General features: G+C 40.3%; 2 protein-coding genes across 3 annotated transcripts in view; one reads left to right on the forward strand and one right to left on the reverse strand.

Moving 5' to 3' along the window:
• The first annotated feature begins 1,324 nt into the window (after window positions 1-1,324).
• ncoa4 (nuclear receptor coactivator 4) lies at window positions 1,325-24,411 on the forward strand. 2 transcript variants are annotated; one of them, XM_087982324.1, is made up of 12 exons: window positions 1,325-1,464; window positions 5,155-5,315; window positions 5,479-5,619; window positions 7,106-7,194; window positions 8,238-8,346; window positions 8,935-9,012; window positions 12,525-12,635; window positions 16,493-17,659; window positions 19,109-19,189; window positions 20,958-21,044; window positions 21,447-21,533; window positions 22,499-24,411. In XM_087982324.1, exons 2-11 carry the CDS (start codon window positions 5,166-5,168, stop codon window positions 21,498-21,500), a joined length of 2,067 nt encoding a protein of 688 aa, XP_087838450.1. In that variant the 5' UTR covers window positions 1,325-1,464; window positions 5,155-5,165; the 3' UTR covers window positions 21,501-21,533; window positions 22,499-24,411. The 2 variants fall into 2 exon arrangements, with proteins under 2 accessions (XP_087838450.1, XP_087838449.1); XM_087982323.1 differs by having other exon boundaries at window positions 5,158-5,315.
• A 524-nt stretch (window positions 24,412-24,935) lies between these two features.
• timm23b (translocase of inner mitochondrial membrane 23 homolog b (yeast)) overlaps window positions 24,936-27,831 on the reverse strand; it is a 41,604-nt gene continuing 38,708 nt past the window's right edge. Inside the window, exon 7 of the mRNA XM_087982325.1 lies at window positions 24,936-26,217. Coding sequence (XP_087838451.1) covers window positions 26,102-26,217 — 116 coding nt within the window. The 3' untranslated portion in view covers window positions 24,936-26,101. The remainder of the gene's footprint in view (window positions 26,218-27,831) is intronic.

The following is a 27,831-nucleotide window of genomic DNA, read 5'->3' on the forward strand; positions in this document are numbered from 1 at the left end:
TTCTCTGTTGGCCACACTTAGAATTAGATCAATTAATCATTGTTTTATGCTGTGAACATCACCCAACAGTTCCTCCAAGGTCAGTAGTGAATTTCACTGTTAATTTTCTCAGATGCACTCCGATGACTATCCCGAGTTGGCACTTGAAACCTGACCTGTAGCCCAGAGATAGGGAAATTTCTACTATGTCACTGGACCTTTTCTGGCCTGTTTCTATGCTGTGAACATCTGATATAATTATTGCACGTGTATATGCAAAGTTCTTGGAGAGGTGCAGGGTCAAATCCTCTCCCTCATTCTCCTCCCGATCCCACTTTCGCCAATCGTGACAGCAAGAAAGCAAAGAATCTTCAGATACTCCAGTTGGGAGCTGTATTGCAGCATAGTTTCAATCTGCACAGTGTTAAATGATCACCACCTCGTCTAAATGTCCCAAGGACAAAAGTTAACAGTAACTGGGTTGCTTTGTTTAAAATAGAGTGTCACCTTTGACCTAGATTTACAGCCAAAGATCATGTGGCTAACATCACCTTCCGAAATTCTTATTAGCCACTTGTAATTACGTGATCATTCTGTTCATTCCCTGTTTGGTTAAAAGGCTTTGGCAGTGTGGACGGAGAAAGGGATTTAAAGGTTTTAATTTTTGGTATACTGCCACTGGTAACCTTCATGAGTCCTCATCCAAAAACCCGTCTGTATTGTTTTGCATGACTGCTGCATCAAACTGCTTGGTGGTTTGATCCAGTCTGTGTTGTGAATTTGCAATGAAATGTGACCCCGGTAATTTGAAAATATTAACATGCTTTCTTTAAGTCTGCAGAACTAACACAAAATGTAAACAGTTATTTTATAACTTTGTAATACCAAGTGAGGAACAATTTGACACAACATAAGTTGCTATTTTTAGTCAGGCCTCTTCCAAACCTGGTGGGAGGTCCCATGTTTTGAGTTGTTTGCTTTGTTGAAAGCTTATTGAAATTTATAATTATCACTTCATAATTATTTTAAAACCAACCATGTAATTCTGATTCTCTCCAGCTAGTCTTTGAAACAAAAATCTGAATTATTTGTCGTGAAGATTGTATTCTTGTCTGAGAGTAAAGGTTCTAAGCTGTCTTCACCACCCCATTCCACCTTATTAAATGTTGCAGCAATGGATCCCCAGGCGGATCCCCTATCTGGGTACAGATTGCTGCAGCGATGGGCTGTTGCGCACCCCCCTCCTGGAGGCCCCTGTGTACGTGCAGCTGGCTGAGCTGCTCGTGGCGGACTGCTGACGTGAAGACAGCTGTGCCGCGTGCGTGTCGCATCACGCAGGGTCGGTTCCGTGACGTGGCGGGGTCTATATAAGGGGTTGGGGAGTAGAGTCCCCCGGCAGTCCCAGGCTGGCGGCCGGGAAGGTGGTCTGATAGGGGTCGTTCCACTAACAGCTTTGGCAGCGTCTCACCGGCATCCGCCACACAGGTACAATCAGTGACATCAATTCCCGTAGTGTGCGTGCTGAATAGTTGTTATAATTATTCTCGCTTGTGTAAGCCGAGGGTCATTGATCTAAGATTAAAGAGAGACGTTGGAGAGCAGATTGCAGTAATGGCCGCTAGGCCTGTGCTAAGGGCAGAGTAAGGAGAGACTGGGGAGGATGCATTCTCCCTAAACCTTGATTTTTGCACCATCTATCCTTCGGTCTTGTTAAAATTTTAAATATTGTTCCATTTTATGCGTTTGCAGGGTAGATTGAGTGCAGAATGTGGGAGCCCATCTATCTCTTGGACCCAACCTATATCTGGTTTGTTAATATTGACTGTAACCTGGTGATTATTATTTCGGGATTTTTGTGATTTTAAATTTTGGAAATAATGCAGGATCAGTTGAATTAGATGAGCCAGAGCGGCTGGGGGTATCACAATTCCCTGATGGCTGTACGCCCAAGCGTTGTTTATGTTGGTAACTCATTTTCACATTCCCGACAGACAAGCAATAGTACCAGATTCCCCCCTTATCAATATTGAGCTTTCAGACCGTTGAAGGGAAATTTGGAGCTGATGGAAAATAGTGAAAACAAGATGCAACCTATTAAAAGGAAGTTATGCTGCACTATGGGTGACAGAATATGCTTCTCTGAGTATGACAGGTGTGAACCCGATTTGACGTATGGAAGAATGCAGGTTTCTGGCCCTTTGTAAGCTTTTTTATAGGAACAATTTACATTGAAGTTGAACAGAATTTTGGAGCTCTTCATCAAATGAATAGACTCTGGACAGTGTGGGTGGCACTGAATGGGCCAAGAGATCAACAAGGGATGTGAGGTGGATCAGACCCTGCATACTACAGCCCAAGAAGCTATTCATATCTAAGCAATCCATTTTGCACAGCCATGGCTAAACCTCTTAATTGTTTTGTAAGCCCTATGTTCAGCATAAGAGGGCTTTGCAGTTTTTCAGCACTATGTTCTGTTAACATTCCAAACTGTGGTGTACAGGCCTAATATTATCTCAATGGGTGGGCGGAGGGTATCATTTATGTAAACAATTTGGATGAGAATTTTGGAGGCGTGGTTAGAAAGTTTGCAGGTGACACTCAAATCAGTGGTATAGTGGTCAGTCAAGAAGGTTGAACGTATAATGGGATCTTGATCAACTGGGTCAGAGGATTGAGGAATGGCAGATGGAGTTTAATGCAGGTAAATGCAAGATGTTGCATTTTGGTAAGCCAAACCAGGGCAGGAGTTACACAGTTGATGGTAGGGCCCAGGGAGTGTTGTGGAACAGACAGACCTAGGAGTGCAGGTGCATATTCCTTGAAAGTGGTGTAACAGATGGCAGCATTTGGCACAATTGCCTTTATTGGTTGAGTTTTGAATACAGGAGTTGGAGTATCATGTTACAGTTCTGATCACCGTGTTACAGGAAGGATGTTATTAACCTGGAAAAGGTGTGAAAAATATTTACAAGGATGTTACCAAGACTGGAAAGGAGAGGCTGGATAGTCTGGGACTTTTCACCCTGGACAATAGGAGGCTGAGGGGTGACCTTGTACAGGTTAATGAAATCATGAGGGGTATAGACAAGGTGAATAACTTTTTTTTTCCAAGGTAGGAGAGTCCAAACTAGAGGGCATAGGTTTAAGATGACGGCGGAAAGATTTAAGAGACCTCAGGGGCAACGTTTTCACTCAGAAGGTGGTGTATATATGGAAAGAGCTGCCAGCAGAAGTGATAGAAGCAGATACAGATACAAACTGAAAATCGATTTTAGACAGTGCTATGAGTAGGAGAAAGTGAGGACTGCAGATACTGTAGATCAGAGTCAAAACGTATGGTGCTGGAAAAGTACAGTCGGTCAGGCAGCATCCGAGGAGCAGGAGAGTGGACATTTTGAGCATAAGCTTGAGTAGGAAAGTTTAGAGGGATATGGGCCAAGTGCAGGCAACTGGGACTAGTTTTGTTTAGGAAACCTGGTCAAGATGGAACAAAGGTTCCATGCTGTATGACTCAGTCTGTTTAAGTGAGTATGTTGTGTTCTTGCTTTCCCTCCTCTAGGAGTGACCTTAATATGCCAGATTTTGATTGTGCTGTGATCCTCGAAGACTTTAAAACACATTCTATGTAAATTTGTCCATTGGAGAGTTTGTAGTTCATCTCAAATCCTCGAATTCCTTGACAATTTTTAGTGTTTAATTTTACTTACTTTCTGAAAAATGTCAATAGATTATCTCTTTTTGAAGAAACACAAATATATTTATCCAGATTATATTTAATGTCAAATTTACAAGTTTGGTTTAAACGTCTACCTTAAAAAAATACTTCAAGTAAGTCATTTGTCAATTTGAGACAAACTTGCCAAACAAGGAAATGCCTGAATATATTCTGTGTGGGTGTAAATGTTGTCACAGTAATTCTGCACTTCCATGTTTTAATGTTAACCCCATTCTCAGTGAGAGAGACTGTGATCTGATTATTTAAACAGGAAATGGTTGAATATATTCTTTACTGCAGTTGAAACATGCCATTTTGGATTCATGCGTTTTTAAGTATCTGATATACTTACTTTAAGGGTCCCTAAGGCATCGTCTTGTCTCCATTTAAAAGTATCACATTATTTGGCTTTTTTATTATATTGAAGACACTGTTTTACTTGGGCTAATTTAAAACTTTTGAGAATGATATACATTCTGAATGCAGTGCACACGTTTTGGAAATGTTGCACTTTCAGCAATCCTCTGTTAATAATGACTCTACTGTTATAAAGTGGTGTATTCTCAGCCTCACTCTGAATAGTGCCGTGTGAGGGTTTGTGTATATAAATAATCCCTTGTATCAGTCTCTGTCTTTCCATGTCATTCATATTTCTTTTGCATGTTATTAGTTAACTAGATTGTAATTTCATAAATCAATGAAAATATAGCTGAGGTAACAGGAGGTCTGCAAATTGGATATGAAAGGGAAGCAGATGGGTAAACATTGAGGCCATGAATCAAATCATGTGAGGACAGCCATCTTCCTTTCTGTAAGCTGACCTACTAATTGGATAACAGACAAATTTATAGTGAGCAAAACTCTGCCAATTTAGGAAATCTGCAAAGAAAAGTGGAGAAACTCAGGTCTGATGGCATCTGTTGAGAAAGAGAAACAATACAATATTAAGCTCACTTGACTATACATTTCAGATCCACTTGAAAATGTTCCTGAAAAAAAAATAGTTTTGTGACCAACTATAATGGAGTAGTTACCTTCCTGGGACAATTGTGCTGTAGTTAAATTTTAGAAAAAAAGTTTTAACCATACCAGTTGATTTTTGCTTAAATATTTTAAATGAAGTATATTTGTTATTTTTTGGGAGGTTTCAGTATCCTTCCTAGTGTAAAATCTTGACAGCATGCGAAATACTAGAGAAACGTTAAAGTAAAATATCCTTAAATATTGGTGGGATTGTACAAATACCTTCAGGATCCAAACATGAACTGATATGTTTGGGAGCGATGTCTGCTCGATAAGTGAACTTATGCAGCAAAAACTTGAAGTACATATTTAGTGTTTTTCACATTGAACTGCTTTTAAGTTAGTGGAAGATAATGGGCGTTGAGGATGTGACCGCCCTGCTAATCTTGCGTGCTCATGTCTGTGGCTGAGTTTATCTTAATGACCACTTCTTTCAGCAGAGACCAAGATGAATCCAACACACAACCAGGGTGGGGAAAATGCCAGCTTCCAATCCAAGGATTTGTTCACTAATTGTTTGCAGGCCAAGCGAGATTTGGAGATGGCCATTGGCAGTATCATTAAGGCCGGACAGGAGATTAAAGCAAACAGTAAGGAGGTAAATCTAGCTTGTGTTAAGTGTTTGCATCCATTAACTGACTTGAAGTAAAATGATTTTTTTTTTTAACTGCTGCACCTTGTAGATTATTTTGTTATAGAAACTGCTGAATTATATTTCTTGGATGAGGAATGACATTGCTTTGTTTCTTGGTCTTTTGTAGGTAAAATTTCAAATCCACAGTTGCATCAGCCGTCACTTGGAGTGCTTGCGGAGTAGGGAGGTTTATCTATTGGAACAAATCGACCTTGTGGAGCAGCTGAAGGAGGAAGCCCTGCAGCAACAGATTCAGCAACTTTATTGGGTAAGGCAACTTTTATGGAGTCATAGAGATGTACAGCACAGAAACAGACTCCTCGGCCCAACTCGTCCATACTGACCAAATATCCTAACCTAATCTAGTCCCATTTGCCAGCCCTTGGCCTATATCCCTCTACACCCTTCCTATTCATATAACCGTCTAGATGCTTTTTAAATTCTGTATTTGTACCAGCCTCCACTATTTCCTCTGGCAGCTCCAAAGTTCCAAAACAATACAACAGCATATAGAACAGTAATTGCTGCTCCTGGAATTCGAGGAAATCACCTCCAACACCTAAAATACCTCAAAAAAGAGCAGCTCTTAGAGCCACAATTCTTTCCTGCCCTTCATCTTGGATTACCCAGAATCTTTCACCCGTTGATTCAGTTTTCTTGCCTTATCTGTTAATAGGCTTTCACCGATCTCACTGCTTTTTTAAAGGTTCATTTCCTTATTATTGACAGTCAAAGGCTTTTTGAGACTGTTCTATTGTTGTACCATTAAAGAAAGGACTCTAAAGGTTGGACTATTGAATTTGAAAAGCAACAGGTTATTCCATAGAATCCCTACAGTGTGGAAATAGGCCCTTTGGCACAACAAGGCCATGCCAACCCTCCGAAAAGTATCCCACCCAAGCCCATTCCCCATCACTCTACATTTACTCCTGACTAATGCATCTACTCTACACATCGCTGAACACACTGGGCAATTTAACATGGCCAATTCACCTGACCTACACATCTTTGGATTGTGGGAGGAAACCGGAGCACCCGGAGGAAACCCACACACATGGGGAGAGTGTGCAAACTCCACATAGACAGTCGCCCAAGGCTGGAATCGAACCCGGGTCCCTTGTGCTGTGAGGCAGCAGTGCTAACCACTGTGCCGCCCCAGCACTCAGGAGGTTAGGATCTCCTGAGTATGCATTACATGAAAAGGATGATGCTAGGCTTGTTTGTGAGTGATAAGCCTTAAGATACCAAATTATGTGTATGATAATTGACTGTTTATATTAATTGGGCTTGAATACAGTTTCTTAATCAATATAAAATGTGAAGATGTGTGCAACAAGTATTTGTCTTCACTGGCTATTCTATTTTCCCATTGTGCCTGCCTCCAACCTAGCTCTTCCTGTCTGCCCCTTTGTTATTTTGGCATTTTAATTTATAGATTTGAATTTTGTATTATGCTGCACAGTCACCAAGAGGAGCTGTCTATCTCCTGACTTGCAGTAGCTCCCATTTGCTCATCATCATTGACCTACACCAACTCCCAATTCCCCCAAACATAACTTTGATTACTTCAGGTCATTTTCAAATCCATCCATGATCCAGTTAATCCCTATCCCTTTATACATTTCTGGTCTATGATTTTGCTTTTTTTCCTTTTTCCCCAAAGTGTGTCAGTACTCTGAGAATAATTGTTTTGGATAAAGAATTTTGTTTGTTAACATGATTCAAGTAAATGTGTACTTTTTCTTTTCCATCAGCTGCTGGGTCAGTTCAACTGTCTTGTTCATCAATTGGAACATCCACAAAGTAATCTTCCAGCTGAGCAAATTAAAACCTGCCTAGAGAGGTGAGAGTTGTCATACTTTATAAAGAAAAATGTTGTTGATCTCTTTATTTTGTGAATTTAAAATCAGAATTCAGTTCCAGAATTATCAGTTGAGCAATACAAATCCTTTTGAGCTTTTAATGTAATGAGTGGCTTTTTGTTGTTGCTAGACCAGCTTTGATTGGTGTATCTGATTAGGAGACATGTGGGATTTTGTGACTGATTCAGCTTCACTGTGTCAAATGCCCAATTTGTTTTAAAAGCATTTTGAGTTAGGTTCTAATCAGTGTTTGAAAGTGCAGCAGCATTGATGAAACTGTGTTATATGGAAGCTGAGTTCTTGCTTTGCACTACTATCCTAACCTGCAGTAGCCTTCATGTGAGCAAAAGCGTGTCATTGGACTGAGAAGTAAGGAATATGTAGAGTAGCCAGAAGCTCAACAGGAGCCTGGTACAATGCCTCACCTTTTAATACAGCATTTCAGTTTCCTGGGCTCAATATTGTTGAATTTAAAACAAATATGGAAAATGCTGTGGAAACTCAGCATGTCTCGCAACATCTGTGGAGAAAGTGTTATGGTATTATTGAATTTAATGTCAGGTCACAACTACCATTTTTCTTTTTCCCCCAGGCAGCAACAGTTTATAATAATTCTGCTGTTCCTAGTTATGCCTTCTCTTTTTTTCTTTTTGTTTTGTCCCATTAACATCTCCTTTTCACCTTGCACTTTTTAATCATTTAATCTCTCCTCCTTTCCACATCCATTACAGATGTTTTGATCTTTGTTCTTTCCTTTCCCAACAACAGGTACCTTTCCCTGTTTTTGTCTGCCATCTGTTTCAAACCCACTACCTCATTACTGTTTCAGTTTTTACAAAAGGTTATCGCCTTTTTAACGTTAACTCAGTCTCTCAGTCCACAGCCACTTCCTCATTTATTACCAGCATTTTCTGTACAGTACATCTTCTCAATCTAATTATGTTGTGAAATTGATTGGTTGTGTTCCTTTGGCAGTTTTCCTTAGTATTAACAAGTAGCCTCTCACTTATTTCACACACTGCAGATTGAAGGACCTGACTTTGAAACCTGAAGAATCTCCCACCCTGAACTTTGAGGCCGATGTCCCTTCGCTCCGCCAAGCCATTACAAACTTTGGGACTATTAAAACATTGGTAAGAGTTTGTTGGTTCAAAGAAATTTTATTTTTGTCATAAGAATTGTTATGGTGTAGAGCATTTGAAGTTTTTAATTATAGGTGGAAGCCTTGTACTGCAGCAAGAAAATAACCCTTATGGGCAGCCCACCAATGTTGTGCGGAACTATTAACCATGTTTCGTTTGGAATATTGCAATATTCTGCATTGACCAAATATTCCCTGAGTTCAGATAGGGGCTTAGATGTAATTTAGATTTAGAGTAGCCAGCATTTTAACTTTTTTGACTATGTTATGAGGTTCTGTTCTAATATTCCTGCAAAAGCTTTGTTCTACTCTCCTCCATGACTGTTTAAAAATGTTTCTAGAGTTCTTGAAAAGATTTGTTTCAGTAGAAAATTATTCTTAACTCTGCTATTTCAATAATATAGCTGTGTGTATAATCCATGCCACAGAAAAGCAGTATTGGTGACCAAAAAGTCTGTTTGCTAGGTTTGACAGCACAACTTGGCTTGACAGCACATTTATCTGTCAGAACTATGATTCTTTATGCATGTTTGCTACATGACAACGGGAGTCATGAGAATTATTTTCTGCTGTGGTGTAGGTTTCAGATTCTGAGTACAAGAGTCCTTGCACCATGGCAGCTGATCTGGATTACTGCTTCGTACCACTGCTGACAAAGGTAAACCTTTTATTTTCTCTGTAAATGTGGCTTGTTTTATCCATAAGACCATAAGACATAGGAGTGGAAGTAAGGCCATTCGGCCCATCGAGTCCACTCTGCCATTCAATCATGGCTGATGCGCATTTCAGCTCCACTTACCAGCGTTCTCCCCGTAGCCCTTAATTCCTCTAGACAACAAGAATCTATCAATCTCGGCCTTGAAGACATTTAGCGTCCCGGCTTCCACTGCACTCCGTGGCAATGAATTCCACAGGCCCACCACTCTCTGGCTGAAGAAATGTCTCCGCATTTCTGTTCTGAAATGACCCCCTCTAATTCTAAGGCTGTGTCCACGGGTCCTAGTCTCCTCGTCTAACTGAAACAATTTCCTAGCATCCACCTTTTCCAAGCCATGTATTATTTTGTACGTCTCTATTAAGTCTCCCCTTAATCTTCTAAACTCCAACGAATACAATCCCAGTATCCTCAGCCGTTCCTCATATGTTAGACCTGTCATTCCAGGGATCATCCGTGTGAATCTCCGCTGGACACGTTCCAGTGCCAGTATGTCCTTCCTGAGGTGTGGGGGCCAAAACTGGACACAGTACTCCAAATGGGGCCTAACCAGAGCTTTATAAAGTCTTAGTAGTACATCTCTGCTTTTATATTCCAACCCTCTTGAGATAAGAGACAACATTGCATTCGCTTTCTTAATCACGGACTCAACCTGCATGTTTACCTTTAGAGAATCCTCGACTAGCACTCCCAGATCCCTTTGTGCTTTGGCTTTATTAATTTTCTCACCATTTAGAAAGTAGTCTATGCTTTTATTCTTTTTGCCAAAGTGCACTTGCTCACGTTAAATTCCATCAGCCATTTCCTGGACCACTCTCCCAACCTGTCTAGATCCTTCTGTAGCCTCCCCACTTCCTCAGTACTACCTGCCTGTCCACCTAACTTCGTATCATCGGCAAACTTCGCTAGAATGTCCCCGGTTCCCTCATCCAAATCATTAATATATAATGCGAACAGCTGTGGCCCCAGCACCGAACCCTGCGGGACACCGCTCGTCACCGGCTGCCATTCTGAAAAAGAACTTTTTATCCCAACTCTCTGCCTCTTGTTAGACAACCAATCCTCAATCCATCCCAGCAGCTCACCTCGAACACCATGGGCCCTCACCTTGCTCAGCAGCCTCCCGTGTGGCACCTTATCAAAGGCCTTTTGAAAGTCTAGATAGACCACATCCACTGGGTTTCCCTGGTCTAACCTACTTGTTACTTCTTCAAAAAATTCCAACAGGTTTGTCAGGCATGACCTCCCTTTACTAAATCCATGTTGACTTGTTCTAATCAGACTCTGCTCTTCCAAGAATTTAGAAACCTCATCCTTAATGATGGATTCTAGAATTTTACCAACAACCGAGGTTAAGCTGATTGGCCTATAATTTTTCATCTTTTGCCTTGATCCTTTCTTGAACAAGGGGGTTACAACAGCCATCTTCCAATCATCCGGGACCTTTCCTGACTCCAGTGACTCTTGAAAGATCTCAACCAATGCCTCTGCTATTTCCTCAGCCACCTCTCTCAGAACTCTAGGGTGTATCCCATCGGGGCTAGGAGATTTATCAATTTTAAGACTTTTTAACTTTTCTAGCACTCTCTTTCGTAATGGCAACCATACTCAACTCAGCCCCATGACACCCTTTAATTTTTGGGATATTACTCATGTCTTCCACTGTGAATACTGACGCAAAGTACTTGTTAAGTTCTCCTGCTATTTCCTTATCTCCCATCACTAGGCTTCCTGCATCAGTTTGAAGTGGCCCAGTGTCTACTTTTGCCTGTCATTTGTTTCTTATGTACTGAAAGAAACTTTTACTATTATTTCTAATATTACTGGCTAGCCTACCTTCATATTTTATCCTCTCCTTTCTTATTACACTCTTTGTTATCCTCTGTTTGCTTTTGTATCCTTCCCAATCTTCTGATTTCCCACTGTTCTTAGCCACTTTATAGGATCTCTCTTTTTCTTTAATACATTTCCTGACTTCCTTTGTCAGCCAAGGTTGTCTAATCCCTCCCCAGTTAATCTTTCTTTTCTTGGGAATGAACCTCTGTACAGTGTCCTCAATTATACCTACAAACTCCTGCCATTTTTGCTCTACTGTCTTCCCGGTTAGCCTCTGTTTCCAATCTATTTTAGTCAGTTCCTCTCTCATGCCCTCATAATTACCTTTATTCAACTGTAACACCATTACATCTGATTTTGCCTTCTCCCTTTCAAACTCCAGACTGAACTCTATCATGTTATGGTCGCTACTTCCTAAGGGTTCCCTTACTTTAAGATCTTTTATAGAGTCTGGTTCATTGCAAAGCACTAGGTCCAGAATAGCCTGCTCTCTTGTGGGCTCCATGACAAGCTGTTCCAAAAAGCCATCCTGTAAGCATTCCATGAATTCCCTTTCTTTAGATCCACTAACAACATTATTTACCCAGTCCACCTGCATATTGAAGTCTCCCATGATCAATGTAACCTTGCCTTTCTGACATGCCTTCTCTATTTCCCGGTACATGTTACGTCCCTGGTCCTGACCACTGTTAGGAGGTCTATACACAACTCCAATTATGTTTTTTTTGCCTTTGTGGTTCCTCAATTCCACCCACACAGACTCCACATCATCCGACGCTATGTCATTCAATACCATAGATTTAATTTTGTTCTTAACTAACAAGGCAACCCCACCCCCTCTGCCCACCTCTCTGTCTTTTCGATAAGTTGAAAAACCATGGAGGTTTAACTGCCAGTCCTGACCCCCCTGTAACCAAGTCTCTGTGATGCCTACTACATCATAATCATTCACTATTATCTGTGCCATTAGTTCGTCGGCTTTGTTTTGAATGCTACGAGCATTCAGGTAAAGTGCCTTAATGCTAACTTCCTTATCATTAGAGATGTTGGAAGTCATATGTCCTAAGTTATCCTTGCTTTTTACTGCATTCTCAGTCTGCCTCAATTTTAAATCCGCCTGGAAACATGCTATCCTGCTGCTTATCTTGCCATTTACCTCCATACTCCCTGTCGCTTTCACTTTCCCTTCCCCCCAACTCAGAAGTTTAAAGTCCTACTGACCACCCTATTTATCCTCTTCGCTAGAACATTGCAGTTCAAAGTGAATTGATTTTGTTGAGCTGTTCTGTTCTGTGATTTATTTAAGAGCTGTACTGTTTTACGATTTACGATGTATATACAGAGTCCACAATGCTCAAGTGCTGCATAAAATCCACACAAAGCATAGTGCTCAGCCTGAGAAAAGTAGTGAGCCTCTGTTTTGCTTCCCTCGTTGGAATGACCAGTGATCTTGAAGTCCATTCAGCGTGGTGTGGGAATGTTTTTTTCCCCCTCTCTGCATTTGTGCAAATGTGATGGCAACAATGTTTCAGACCATATCTTATGTCATCCACTGCTGGCTAACTTTTAACTTGGTTTAACTTGATGCCATAGCACCAATTTTGACTTTCTTCCTACAGAAATCATTCCCCAGTGGAAAGGAATGCCCACTTGCTGACTGGCTGCGTAGTCCTCCTACACGGATGCCAGTCTTAAACCTGCAGGATTGTCTGCTGAAGCAGTCTGGTCAGGTGAGTATTGATGGACTGCCTGAAGCTCTAAGTTTTAGTGCGTAGTGATAGCGAACTAATTTAATCCTTGTCACAATGCAGTTCTGATTCTGTCACTTTTTTTATTTAAAGCCAGCAAAGCCTCAGTGAAAAGATTTATTTAGATTTCTGTCCAACTGTGGATTTTCTGCTGGGCTATTGCAATGCTCCAGTGAAAGTACCATTTACGGCTCTTGATCAGTTCTCCAAGCTTTTGATATATCCCACATTTTGATGAGGTGTACTTAAAATATGAAGATGCTGTAGTTCAGTAATAAAAGCACATTAAGACTCCAAGTGTAGAGGGTTAAGGAAATGGTTGAGGCTGAGACAAGTGTTTCTGATCCATGCTTCTGAACCAAGAGAAACTTTAAAAGCTGACTGGCTTAAAATCAAAATCATAGCTGTTTGCTCAAGAGCATTTACCTCATGTCTTTTTTGTTTAGTGTGGGTATTTGAGTCTCAAGCTCGATTAGCTTTGACTTATATGGCCTGCTTCCGTTTTCAAAATTTTACTATTAAAGCAATGTGATAGGGAAGGTTTTTAGAGTATGTTATGTAAATGTATTTGATTGCTTAAAGGTTTTCATTAAGTGCTGATAAGAGACTAATTTTTGAACCTTGGTCATCTCATCATTAATCCAAAGAAATTCTACCAGTACTCAAGGGCAAAAGAGTAACTAGAAAGAGAATAGGGCCCTTTAAAGATCAACAAGGTGGTCTTTACATAGAACTACAGAAGATGGGTGAGATACTAAATTAGTATTTTGCATCAGTATTTAGTGTGAAGAAGGACATGGAAGCTAAAGAAATAAATAGTGATGTCTTAAAGTGCCCACATTACAGAAGATGGGATGCTGGGCATCTTAAAACACATTAAAGGTGGATAACACCTTGGGACCTGATTAGGCGTATCCCAGAACTTTGTGGGATGCTAGGGAAGAGATTGTTCAATCTCTTGCTGAGATATTTGTATCATCGATAGCCACTGGTGAGATGTCGGAAGACCTGGAGGATGGCTAATGTGGTGCCGTTATTTTAAAAAGGTGGTAAGGAAAAGCCAAGTAATAATAGACCAGTGAGCCTGATGGCAGTGATGGGTAAGTTGCTGGAGGGGATTCTGAGGGGCAGGATTTACATGTATTTGGGATGGCAAGGACTGATCAGGATAGTTAACATGGCTTTGTGCATATCTCATTAACTTGATTGAGATTTTTATTTTTGAAGAAATAATAGAGGATTGAGGGTAGAGCGATAGGCATTGTCTATATGGGCTTCAGCAAGGTGTTTGGTAAGGTTCCATGTGGTCAACTGGTTAGCGAAGTTAGAACCCATGGAATCTAGGGGGAGCTAGTCCAATTGGATACAAAATTGGCTAAAGGTAGGGGACAGTATGGTGGAAGGTTGTTTTTTGGACTGGAGGCCTGTGACCAGCAGTATGCTGCAAGGTTAGGTGCTGAGTCCACTGCTTTTTGTCATTTATGTAAATGATTTGGATGTGAATATAGGAGGTATAGTTAGTAAATTTGCAGATGACACCAAAATTGGTGCAGTGGATATTGAAGACGTTTACCTCCTGAGTACAATAGGACCTTGATCAGATGGGCCAGTGGGCCAAGGAGTGGCAGATGGCGATTAATTTAGATCAATGCAAGATGTTGTATTTTGATAACGCAAATCAGGGCAGGATTTATACAGGTAATGGTAGGGTCCTGGGGAGTGTTGTTGTACAAAGACTTAGGAGGGGTGCAGGTTCATGATACGTTGGAAGTAGAGTCGCAGGTAATGAAGAAAGTGTTTGGTTTGCTTGCCTTTAATTGGTCAGTGCATTGAGTGTAGAAGCTGGGAAGTTGTTTTGTGGCTGTACAGGATATTGAGACCATCTTTGGAACACTGCATTCAATTCTCCCTGCTATAGCAAAGATGTTAAATTTGAAAGCATTCAGAAATTCTTTATTTCTTTATATTAAGGACTTTAATGTTAACTGTTACCATGTTTCTTTACTTTTCTATTTATGCTATGATGGTCTTCAGTGCTAAACTTTCTAACTTTGTTTCTCTTCTCCTACTTTGTACCTAAAATGATGCTGTATGTAATGACAGTACTTTTAACTGTACTCCTGTACTTAAGTTCACGTGACCATAAAATCTAAAACAAAAAATTTCCAAAGATATGGCTGGGGCTATTTTCCCTGAAGCGTTGGAGGCTGACTTTATAGAGATTTGTAAAATCATGAGGGGCATGGATAAGTGAGTATCCAACATCTTTTGTCAGGGTAGGGGTGTCCAAAACTAGAGGTCATAGATTTACGGTGAGAGGGGAAAGACTTAAAAGGAATCTGAGGGGCAACTTTACATGCAAAAGTGGTGGTCTTATTTGGAATGAGCTTCCAGAGAAAGTAGTGGAGATGGGTCCAATTACAAAACTTAAAAGACATCTAGATGGGTACATGAATACGAATGATTTAGGCTTATGGGTTAAATGCTGGCAATTGGGACTAGATCAGTTTAGGATATCTGATCAGCTTGGATGAGTTGGCCTGAAGGGTCTGTTTCTGTTGCTGTATAACTATTATCAGGACATTTTGTCAACCTATAGTACTCTTTATTGGCTCATTCTGAACAAGGACGGAAAGAAACAGATTTGGCCCTGAGATGAACTCTCAACCTTATATCTGCATCAAAAAGATCACATATTTTCAACTCTGTACCATCTTCTAATTGCTTCAGCTCATTTTCTGAAACCTTTATATATGCCTTTTGTTGCCCTGGAGCTGACAATCTGATGCATTTCAGATTGACATCATTCTGCCCTCTGTCAACTCATCTCCTGTTCATTCTGTTCTCACTGTTGTACATTAAAACTGTACAGCACATCTTAAAAGTTGCCAAAGTTCTTATCTTTGTTTTCAAACCCTCTCCATGGCTTTGCCTTTACATATCTGTCACCTCATCCAATGAAACAATCCTTCAAAGTCTGCACTTGTGTAACGTGGCCTCATGATCATCCCTGATTTTAATTGCACCATTTTTGTTGGCTGTTTCTGCAGTTACTCTTGCAATTCACTGCCTCCTGAACTTGCTTTCCTGTCTTAAGACACTACTTTAGCCTTCCTCTTCAAAATGTTTTTGTCATTTATCCCACTATTGTTTTGAGTGGCACAATGTTGCATTTTGTTTGATGTTGTTCTTGGCCTTGGAATGTTTCCTGACCATCAAGGTGCAATTACAAATACAGAGGAACTTTGGTGATCCGAAGGACGTGGGCTGGGAGTATTTAGTTCAGTTAATCGAGTGCCAGATAACACAGTTAGCCAAGCACCAGAACTTTGAGGTCTTGTTCGGATAACCCGAAATTCTGTTCATCAAATGCCATCTAATCAAGGTTCCTGTGTACAAGTTCTTTCAGTTCTACAATAGTTAGTCCTTGTTGACTTTTAAATGGGGATGTCTGTACAATGCTTAGCTCCTGTTGAATAGTCTGGTAATAAAATGTAAAGTTACTGTAGAATCCATTCTGCAATGTCATAGTAACTTTACTTGTTATTACCAAGTTATTTTTACTACGTTTGGTTCTGATTGTGGAACTTCCCAGAGCTGAGTAATTATTCATATGCACCTGCAATGAGCTCTGGCTGCTTGGGACAATGTGCCTGTATTTGAAGGCTGCACTGTAAGTCAAGCAGAAGTCAGTTCACAGACTGTGTATTCATGAACAGATATATTTGGAATTCTATGCTTGGTTTATACCTGTAAATTAAAATTGTTTTCCTAGTGATGTTTAGAGCACAGTGCATTGCAGGCATCAGGAATTAACCATGGGTTTAATTTTTCTGTAGGTTGCAATGGAATCAGACCCTTCTAAATTGCCAGCCTGGGGACATCAGCAGGGCCTTGAGAACTGGCTGCTTCCCAACCAGCAAAAGAGTCATCCAGCTGAGAATATTGCTGCTCAACAACACACCCAAACTACCACCCCCAGCTGTAACCTGGGCCCAAAAGACCCAGGCTACTACAGGATGCAGGCTTGGGGTCATCGGCAAGGGCTTGAGCACTGGCTTCTTCCAAGCAAGCAGAATGTTGACGCAGTTGAGAAGATCACTGTCAAACAACGCCCTAGTTCCAGTAATGAAAAGGCAGTCGATCTGGGTTACTATAGATTGCAAGCCTGGGGTCATCGACAGGGCCTTGAGCATTGGCTACTTCCTGAGAAACAGAAATCCAGTTGTCCCAAGAATACCCCTCCACGTCAGCACAGTGAGTCATCTGATAGTTCTTCCACCTTTGAACTGATAGAGGAATTTGATATGGAAGTTTCAGATCAAGAATCAGAAGAGGTGAGCCCAACTTCTGGATCACTGATTGTCACTGTCACTGATGTGAAGAGCACACGTTCTCATGGCAACATCACCGAAGACAAGTGGAAATCCGTAACTCAGCCTTTCAGAGAGAAGTTTACCACCAATGAATGGCTTTTGAAACCTAGCAAGTCTGAATCTTGTGGTAGCTGCTGTGGTGTTCAGACAAAAGCAGTAGAGATAGAAAACCTTGGCAAGCTGAAGTGCCTGAATGAGCACCATAGTACCAAGAAACCTTCGCCAGCTCCACCAAACAGTGCCCGCCATCTTCAGCCGCTGTTGCCAATCCGAGTGGCAGATGTGTGTAAAGCCAATGAGCAGTGCAGCAGCTTCTCGGAGTGTGTGTGTGGCCGGAGTTGTGAAAAGGAGGCGGTCAATGAATGGCTACTTAAGCAAGCAGGAAGAGACAAGAATGGTGTGCAGATAGAGCAGCCGAACAAATGCAGTACAGAGCAGCAGAAGACCGAGTTAGACCAGTGGCTGCATCCCCAGTCAAAAGTCACAAAAGAATCTGAATTCTCTCTCAACCCTGTGAAATCACCTGAAGCTGTGAAGTCAAAGGCTCCAGTCAACACTGTACCCAAGGACACAGAGAAGGGAGATGAGCACGAAATAGAGAATAAATTCTTGTTGCGCAAAAAAGCACACGTAAGAATTTCACTGAAATGTAGCATGTTTTACCTCTTAAGCTAGGTAGATTGTTGGTCTTATTAAAATATCAGTTGACAGCATGGGCAAATAATGAACAAATTCCATCTACCAGATTGGAAGATCAATAGCCAATTAGATCAGTGGCATTCTCCTCTAAAGGTGGCCATACTCTGTTCTTCACCAATTCATAGCAAGAGTGAGAATTTCAAAGGACTAGGAATATCAGCTATAGCTATACGTGCCCCTGCTGAGTAGTTGAAAGGCATGAAAACAAACTCCTAATATTTTGCAACCCCTACATATTTGCTTTCCAAGCCACTGAAATCAAACCAGCCTGAAACAATGACCAGTAAGGTTCATGGGTGATTTTGTGATGACTGTTGTATTCATACACTGCTTAGTGAGAGGTACAAAGGATTTTTAGCTCATAGGTCGATGGATATTGCTTTAAAATCATTAAATCTGTAATTAGATCTTGAATAACAATTCCAAAGGTCCCTGTTTTATTAGTGGAGTGATTAGAAAGCTGGACTTTCACTTCAATGAGCCTTTTCCAAGCTAATTGCCAGAAATGAAGGTCAGCTTTGTGAACTCCTGAGGTACTGATTCTGTTATGTCACTGGATAACATTTACCTCTGACTTCCATCTTTTAAACTCAAATTTAAAACTGCCTAAGTTCTGCACATCTGGTTTATTTGATTTACATCTCTTCTGCACAGCACTTTGAGGATAGTTATTGACGTCACTCAAATAGATTATGCATAGCTCAAAGGGAAATGAACCCCAGATGGATGTTTACCAATGACATCAGAGAGTAGTTTTTGAAGTTTAAAAGAGCAATTTGTTTGACTGGTTTTGGAGATTTTTTTAAATGTAGTTTAAGAACTTACCGTTCAAATTCACCTCCCCTGAAAGTAAGAAAATAGCATAGGACAAAAGTACATATGGAGCTGAATTGAGTCTACTTATGGGTCATGATGAAACGTGCGAGTTCTTGTCACGCGTACCTCTAAGGAAGATGCATTTCTTTATTGACAACTCTGAAACTGTGTTCACTTACGATTCCTTGAATTGAGTATTGAATTCTTGAAAATTGAATGCGCTGAAGTAAATTCTGACAGCCATGTGGCATTTATTAGCTGTCTGCTATTTTTACTTAGTGGGGTTGGTCTTGGGTGTGACTCTCCATAAGATACAGAAGGCATCTAATATTATGGGTGTTGCTAATTTTCCTGCCTTTTTGCAGCATCAGTTTTGTGAGGAATTTTGGGTTAGTAAATCAGCACAACCTGTATGTCCACTGCCTATTCTTCTCTGTACTAAGCCAAGCTTGAGACTACTGCAAGGCAGCATTAGTGACAGTAGGAATTTTCAAACTTTTGCATTTAACAGCCTCAAATCCTTGGGTGTTCCCAAAACATTGAACTGTCTTTGTTTGTGCATAGGACCTGAATGGTATTCCCGAAGTATCCAGTCTGTTGTCTAATCTGAATCTTGCTGTCAACCGAGAGAAGCTTCCTACAAAGGTCAGTATCTGTGCATTTTGAGACTTTGACTCTGTAGTGGATGCTGAAGCTGTGTACAGTCGAGCAGATCTCCCACTGAAGGAGCCTGGCTACCAACATCTTTGAGTAATTCCAGTTACACCTTTTCTGTTTTCCACTGTCAAACCCTTATGCAGAAACAACTGACATTTTTGTCACTTTGAAACCTATACAATCACTGGTAGCAGTGCATGAACTTTTGAAAGTAATTACTTCAGAGTGATACATGAACATTGCAAAGTGTTTGTAACTGGGAACAGTAACAAAATGTGCAGCTTACGACTTGATGAGCTAATGTTCATCTTTCATTCCAATTTTAGAACACACTTTCACCATCTCTGTTGTAACAAATTATTGTAATTGGGGGTACAGACCTGCTTTCTGAGGGAAATGAATTTGTTATGCTTTCAAGTGAGAATTTATAATGATCAACCTGATTTCAGACCAAAATAAGACGACACCAAATTTGATTTTGAAAAAGAAAACGCTGATGGAGGTCTAAATAACAACCAGGGCGTGCTGGAGAAATTCAGCAGGTCAGATGGCATCTGTAGAAACAGAAACCAGAATTAATATTCCAATATGACTCTTCAGAACTGTGGAAAGTTGCGAGATTTTATACTGTTGAAAAAAAAGAGGGGAGCAGTGAGTTGAATAGAAGGAAGGTCAGGGAATAGATTGACAAAGGGTAAAGAGAGTGGTAATAGTTGGAGGAAAAAAGCAGTGTTGCTCCAGAGGAGGTATTAATAGCAGTATAACGTTACCATTAATATGATAAGTTACAGATGCAGGACTGGGAAGTGTCAAAAATGGAGGGCAGCAGTGATGGTCTTCAGTTGCTTCCAGCAGACTGTAAAGTGCCTACTTGGAAGTTGAGGCAGTGTTCCTGTAGGTTGCATTGGACATCACTGACACAGCAGCAGGTCCAGGACAGAAATGTCTGAATGAGGGCAAATCGACTCTGTAGCTTTCAGTTCCATACTTCAGTCAAAAGCTGCCATGTTTGGAATAGAATCTGCCTGCAGATTGGTAAACCGCGGGATAACAAGTTGAGTAATGCCCCCCCATTTGCATAGAATACAGTCCATGTAGTGTGGAAACAGGCCATTTGGCCCAGTAAGTCCACACCGACCCTCTGAAGACCATCCCACTCAGACCTATCTCCCTGTCCTTTCCCTGTAACCCTACATTTCCCATAGCTAATGCACCTAACCTACATATCCATGAACACTGGGCAATTTAGTGTGGCCAGTCTACCTAACTTGCACATCATTGAACTGTGCGAGGAAACTGGAGCATCCAGTGGAAACTCACGCAGACAGGGAGAACGTGCAAACTCCACACAGTCGCCCAAGGGTGGAATTGAACCGGGTTCCCTCGTGCTGTGAGGCAGCAATGCTAATGACTGAGCCACTGTGCCACCCTATGTGGCGAGGAAACCTGTTGGCATCTGCGGTTTTAACTTTGTTAGAAACCAGCTGCTTGATTGTTGGTATCAAAATTGAATATTGGGAGATGAGAACATTTGGATTGATTTCTTTGAAGGAAAATGAGATTTTATATCCTATATCGTCAAGATCCAGCCCCTTCATTGTGAAAAGAGGGGAACAATTGGGAATGTGATGCAGTTAACACTGTTGTCTTTAAGGAATTGGGGCAAAGTCTTATTAATGTAAATGCTGTTTGTTTATAGCTTCACTACAGCTGTTGTCAAATCTCTGATCCATTATTTTTTATCCCACTCATATAGGAGCAATCCATCTCATTTGGCAACCTGTTTACTCACTTTAAGGAACCATTTGATCCAGAGAAATGGCTATACAAAGGTCCACGTCGGGTCAGTATATTGAGATTTGAACAGGGAGGGAAGGAAGTGCTTCGGTGATATGTAGACCACAAGTGTGAAAGCATTCCCCTATGTGCCCAGGAATATCATCAGGAATATCCTGATGCATTGTCTGGTTGGGAATGGCCCAAGGAAACTAGAGTTGGTCACAGTTGAGTTTATGCATTGACTGCAAGTAACATCAAGAACACCCACTCTGGAGAGAAAATATTTCACCTGTGCAGTTTTGAAGATTTTTGTTTTTTGAGAATTTGAAGGGTTATAAAGCAAGGTTGAGTAAATCAGTTGAGAGTTATGATCACAAACTACCTGACTGGTAGGGTGGTTTGAGAGCTTGAATAATGTATGTCTGTACCTAGTCCACTGTCCAATGACTTGTGTCTATTAATGTAGATTGAACAAGGACCACAGGGAGTCTATATCCCAAAGATCAGCGGAGTCTGTTGATCAGAAGTGATTGGACAAGAGCCCTCAAATTAGGTTAGTAACATAACATTTTTCAGTAATACATGTTCGTGACTTGTTAGTCTCTTGCATCTTTGCAATTTGAGTCATGCTTTGTTTCTGAATTGAAATGGAAGGTAGAGGTTCTGCACACTTTGACCATTTTATACATTTTCTTTGTTTTTTTTCCCTGACTTTGGGATATTTTGTGGCAAGATACACAATTCTGTGTTGCCAGGAGGTTGTTTTCATAGTGTTGTTCACTCACTTCATAACAACCAGTACAGAAATTGCAGACCTGTCTATTAAATTGAACACTCCTCTGAAGTGGGGTGACAAGCATGTAAATAAATGAAAAATGCTGGGGTAAACTGTGCTGCTTAAAAATCCTTCTCCAGTTGTATGCCTAAATAGCACATTCCTATCAATAAATGCTCATCTTCCAGTAAAAGTTGTAAATTAGTCACATTTATGTCCACCCACTGCACATTCCCCTAGCTTTACAGCCAGCGTCAAGAGATGGGAGGCAATCAGTAAATCTGACTTGTAGCATTTTTGTTTCACTAAGCTAATTTGACTTGCTGTCTTTATGCTTTTGATTGTTCTCCACCTACTCCACTGAGATATTTCTTCCTCTGAAGGAGTTATCCGGCATTCTGTGGGTTAATTGACAGTCACCAAGTTTGCTTTAATCTTGAGCCACATAATCAGTTCTACACAGGAATTCTTCTGCATAGGTGTGGCATCTAATTTTCAAACTACTCAGTACCCCACCCAACAAGTTTCTCCTCTGCCTGTTTTGTTAATGCCAGTTACTATGGTAACAAGGGCCTTGTCTTCACTTGAATTGAGCACATACTCAAAGTTTCCACTGGGGTTTAGAGCTGTTCTTATGAAGCAAAGGTGCTAAATGGTGTTCCCTGAAGTACCCACAGACCTTGCATCTGATGAAGATACTATTTTGCCTTCGATATTAAATGTATCTTTTCTTTCTCTTGTAGCTTTGAACCACCAATTTTAAAGATAAATTTGGCTGGCTGACTTACCTTTGGAACCACATCAGACTCTCACCTTACTCCCCTGGAGATTCTGCTCAATCAAATTCTTGCTTCTGCCTTGGACTGCTGTGTTTAAGTTCTCATGTGAAACTGGGTGGCGACAGCACAATGGGACAGTCAATGTAATCCGATCAGTGTTTTTCTCTATTCCTCCTCTCTCTCCTGTCACATTTAGAAAAGTGGCCTTTTTCATCTTTGGTGATATGTAGCTCATCCTAGAGCTGACACGCATGGGGCATAGTCCGTGATGCTGTTAGGTTATATTGTCTAACCTACTGCATTAATTAACTTTCACAACAGAGTTCTGAATACAATCTGATTGGCAGTGATGTTAATTTTACTTGGTGCAAGGAGTCTAGAATGCAAGAGGATGAAATTGGTCTAATGATCTACTCCTGAATGCCTTGTAATGTTGACTATTGTGTAATACTTGGAAGAGTATATGTGATGGCCTTGCTATAGTACTAGGCATTTGAGTAGATACAGTAAGTGTTATGGGAGCACAACAGTCTTTGATGACCGGCCAAGTACAAAATTGTCTCTTAGCCTGCCATAAAGCCAAACACTTTGAAGAGATAATCCGGTCCAGTGATAAAAACCCATGTTTCAGAGCAAGTGAGTAGACTATTCTGAATCTTGGAATGCTTATGCTGAAGCTGCAAGTATTCCCACCCTGCCAGATTTGGCAGGTTGGAGATAATTGACATTCCCCTTCACTGGTTTACCTATTTACCTTGTACTGATGTGCCAATGTTATAGTTTGGAAGAGATTTAAATTTTGTAACTCTTGGTATGTGGAAACTTCATATTACATGTTTCAGAATTTGATTTCCTTGCCAAAAGAAATTGAATTTCAAAAGGAGCTGCAGCAACAGTTATCCGAAGTTTTAATATTGTGTACAAGAGAAGTGATTAATTGAACCCTAAACTCCCTTTTTCCCCTTGGGGTGTTTGATAACCCATCTCATTATATTGTTAATTTAATTCTGATTATTGACCCAAATGGGATGAATATTAAAGATGTTGGCTGTTTTAATGTAGCAATTGAAATATACAAGTTACTAAAATTTTATTCTGGTGATTCTTAATTTTTTAGATGATATGTTCTGGTTTCAAATAACAGACCATGGGAGGGAGGAGTGAATCTAGTCATGCGAAGTTCATAGTGGAAAGCTGCCAGTTGCAATGTTCTCTTTCACTGACTGAAAGCTGGCAATAAACTCATCACTGATGGGTCATTCAGCTGCAGTTGACAACATCAGCTCAATTTATGACCTCTTCAGTCTTGTCTTGGTGCTTTTCAGTTATTGGAGTGAAAATGCTGTGGTTGTAATGCCAACAGCCTGTAGAGCTGAAGGAAAGATGATTACTATCCTGTCACTTTGTAGGGGTTGCAGCCACTTCTCTCTCTCTCTCTATAGTGAGTGCATGTCCTTAGTGTAGAGCATTCAATATTTTTTGATATCTACAATTAAATTATTTCTCAATTCAAATTAGCATTTTGTCCTTTGGTCCTGTTTTGGTCAAATTGTCATTGAGGATTTAAATCTGTTAACAATTGTGATTAATAACCAAGTCTAACGTGTGCACATACCACCATAAGTGAGAGGGTTATGTAGTCCTGCTGGTGCACCACGAGCCTATATAAACTTTGTTACAATCTGTTTCATTGGCGTAGCCACTAGTCCTTCTGTTTTGTAATCAAAAGTAAATGGAAGTGACTGATCTAAATTATATTTTTCTTCCTTATGATTTAAAAACTAAGACATTGTTTCCTTGATTATCCTTATTTATGGATATTGTTTTTGAGTGATCTTTAAAGTATGTAATCATCAATAAATTGCAGCAAAACTGAAGTGGTGTTTGTAATGTTTAGATACACTGAAAATTTTCAATGATGCAGCTTATTCACAAAACTATACACTATTGCTCACAAACTATTGTCCTTTCTTTAATTCTTGCTCTTGGCCATGCATATGTTGGGAGTGTATACTTTGAACAAGAAGTCTAGCTGTGGACTAATTGTGCATATAAGCCAAAAGTTTCCATTCTAGCTAGAAAGCTAAAGCTGCTACAATGCTGATGCCTATTTTAAAAATGTTTCTCCTCCTGAACTTTATACCAAAGAGTACATATAAGTAGGTACACTTAACTTTCAAAAATAGGATTCATTCCATTCTAACATTCTCTAAGTATCCTCAGCATGCCACAAAATCCTCAATTTTATTGCGAAGTGCAATCCTGCTGACAATATCTACCATTTTTCTACAAGTGTTATGGTCACAATTAAAACATGCTAAGATTAACATTGCTTATGTGATTTTTGAACCCTGCAAATGAGGCTTATGCTCAAACACCTGCAAAAAAAACAGAACATCTGTTTGTCAAACAATAAATAGCATTTCTTTATTCTGTGCTGTGCTTGTCCATATAGTTGAACCATATTCCTCAGAACTTGAAAAAATGAAACTTCATAAAAACAGGACACAGTTAAAGGGCTGTATTGATTTTGCCTAACAGGTCATATTCAGAGCATCAGTGTTCTTTCTGTATCCACAGTTCCTGTAATGTGAAAAACACTCATAGCTCAGGTCAGCTGTGGAAGGTTTCATCTGCATTAGTAATTTTCCTATTCTCAGCTCTATTTTGGTTCTCAGATGTCAGTTCACAGGTTTATCTTCAATGCACGTCCACATATACATAATTACTTTTCAGAATTCATAACAGCTCTAAAGGGAAAAAAGTAAGTAAAACAGTTGGCAGCTTGAAATTTTTCACTCGGAAAAATTTGATCATGGTGACAAATGATGATCGCAAATTAAACAAGCAGGTTGGGACCAGCAACTTCCCCCTTCCTTACCCACTCTCAATTATAAACACTGACCATTGTATAAAACAATCTAGGGGAAGTGCTGTATTTTATTGTACAAATCACAAGGTTAACCATTTAATTCTCAGCAAGTGCTACAGAATACAGGGAATGAGAAGGAGCCATTCAGTGCATCTGATCAATTCCTTTGTCACAGTTATTTGCTTCATTAGAGACCAGAAGGACAATGAGTAGATAGTCTTATTGTGGAGGAGAAAACATCTGTTCAGTCCACTGTGGAATTTCATATAGCAAGAACAGCCCAGCAAACATCACTGAGCTTAGATATGCAGAACTGAACAAAATTAGCCAAACTTTTGTAGAAATGGCCCATGGAATCCAATTCAAACTTTGACTGCATTACTCCATCTAATGCTCTAACATATTCTGGACTGGTCATTCAGAATTAGATTGCTGGTCTCAGACCTGCAACCAATAGCATTTCTCATCTCTGCTGACACTGCTTATGTAGGACCATGTCTCAGTAAGACTGGTATCAGCCAGCACTGCAATTGATTGCCATCCATGAATATCTGCAAGTGACCTTCAAATCATCAAATTTATGGATAAACTGATAGTTAAAGATCTTTAATTCAGTTGCACTCTGGGTTCATGTCTCATTCACTGTATAACACACTTACTCAAACGCTGCTGATAGTTCTTCCCATACTGCAGCCTCATAGGGAATGCCAAACTGACACACCCTTTAAGTGGTCCCAGTTGTTGTAGACAGCATACAGTCCAGTCAGAACAAAACCAGCAAATCCTCCACGTGCTGCCCCACGAAGTCCAGCTGAAGGCAAAGAGTAAACAAAGTTACACTGAAGGCAAAGGTATCTTTTTGTTAAGTCACATTGCTTTCTTCAACAGAACTCCAGTACATGTCAATCATTTCACCCAACAGAAACCTGTTAGATCAACTGGCAAAACGACTAATGAGATTAGGTTGATGGACGTGAATGTAAGTTTGCTCGCTGAGCTGGAAGGTTTGTTTTCAGACATTTTGTCACCATGCTAGATTGGTGCCAACAGCAAGGAGCTTGATCCTCATTCTGGACGAGGCAGGCTGCCTACCCTACCCTCAGGAAAGAAATCACTGCACTTTGAATTATGACAAAGATCCATTTTTGGGCAGAGAATGTCACTGAATATCCCTCCTTCAGTGAGTATTAACTGTAAAGAATGGACTTCAAATCAATGTTTACACACTACAGAATAATTCATGAAATGCCAAACCTTAAAATTGTATCCAGAAGAAATGCCCATATTTATAATAATTACTGTTCCCTTTGGTTGAAACTAGGGTTTGATACACCAGCTGGTCTTTTGTTCTACATGTTATCAAAAAAGATACGACAATCAATCTCCAAAGTTCTAAAGCAGTGTGAATAATTGCAGACCACAGTAGGATGTTCAGCCTATTAGGCCAGTTTTGCCATGAATTTTTTTAAGCCGTTGGACTTTGCTCTTGTTAATCGAAATATCTTCAAGATTTCTTCATTCTCAAATAGACTTACTAATTTGTTTAGATCAGGACAATCCTAGAGTACATCGATTTAACAAACATTATATGACTTGCAATTGGATTTGTGTAAACTGAAAATCTTCGTGGACCATTCAAACACGATTATAAAACTTACAAATATTATTAAGAGCAATAATCCAAATTAATCATAAAAAAGAGAGAACATTCCCACATACCAGCCTGACAATCTGAAATCAGCCTTCCAATGTGGCTCAAACGTCAGTATCAGAGATTATTTAGTGCTAAATTAGGGACAGTATATTTTTAAAATTCATTCACAGGATGAGGGCATTGCTGGTCAGGCCATCCCTAAGTTGCACACAGGGTAATTAAGAGCCAACCACATCCTCTTGAAGAAGCCTGACTGACTCAGCCCTGTTTTACACTGTACTTCCAAGTAATCCACAATCTCATCCTTAATAGAACATAGAAATATAAATAGAATAATAGAATATGTCTAGCAGTCACATAAATGTCCCAAATGACTCTGCTTCCACCACTAACACTGGGCAACGCATTGCACGTGCTCACAACTGTCTGCATAAACAGCCTACCTCTGACGTCTCCTCTATACCTTCCTCCTAACAGCTTAAAATTATGACCTCTCATGGCAGTAAATCCTGCCCTGGGGAAAAGTCTCTGGCTATCTATCCATGCCGCTCATTACCTTGTACACCTCGATCAGGTCACCTCTCTTCCTCCTCTCCAGAAAGAAGTCCGAGCTCAGTCAACCTCTTCTCGTAAGACAAGTCCTCCAGTCCAGGCAACATCCTGGTAAACCTCCTTTGCACCCTCTCCAAAGCCTCCACATCTTTCCTATAATAGGGTGACCAGAACTGGACACAATATTCCAAATGTGGTCTCACCAGGATTTTGTAGAGC

Source organism: Chiloscyllium plagiosum, unplaced genomic scaffold (assembly GCF_037043375.1).
Source record: "Chiloscyllium plagiosum isolate Xiang-an unplaced genomic scaffold, Cpla_swu_hap1 HiC_scaffold_43, whole genome shotgun sequence".
NCBI lineage: Eukaryota > Metazoa > Chordata > Chondrichthyes > Orectolobiformes > Hemiscylliidae > Chiloscyllium > Chiloscyllium plagiosum.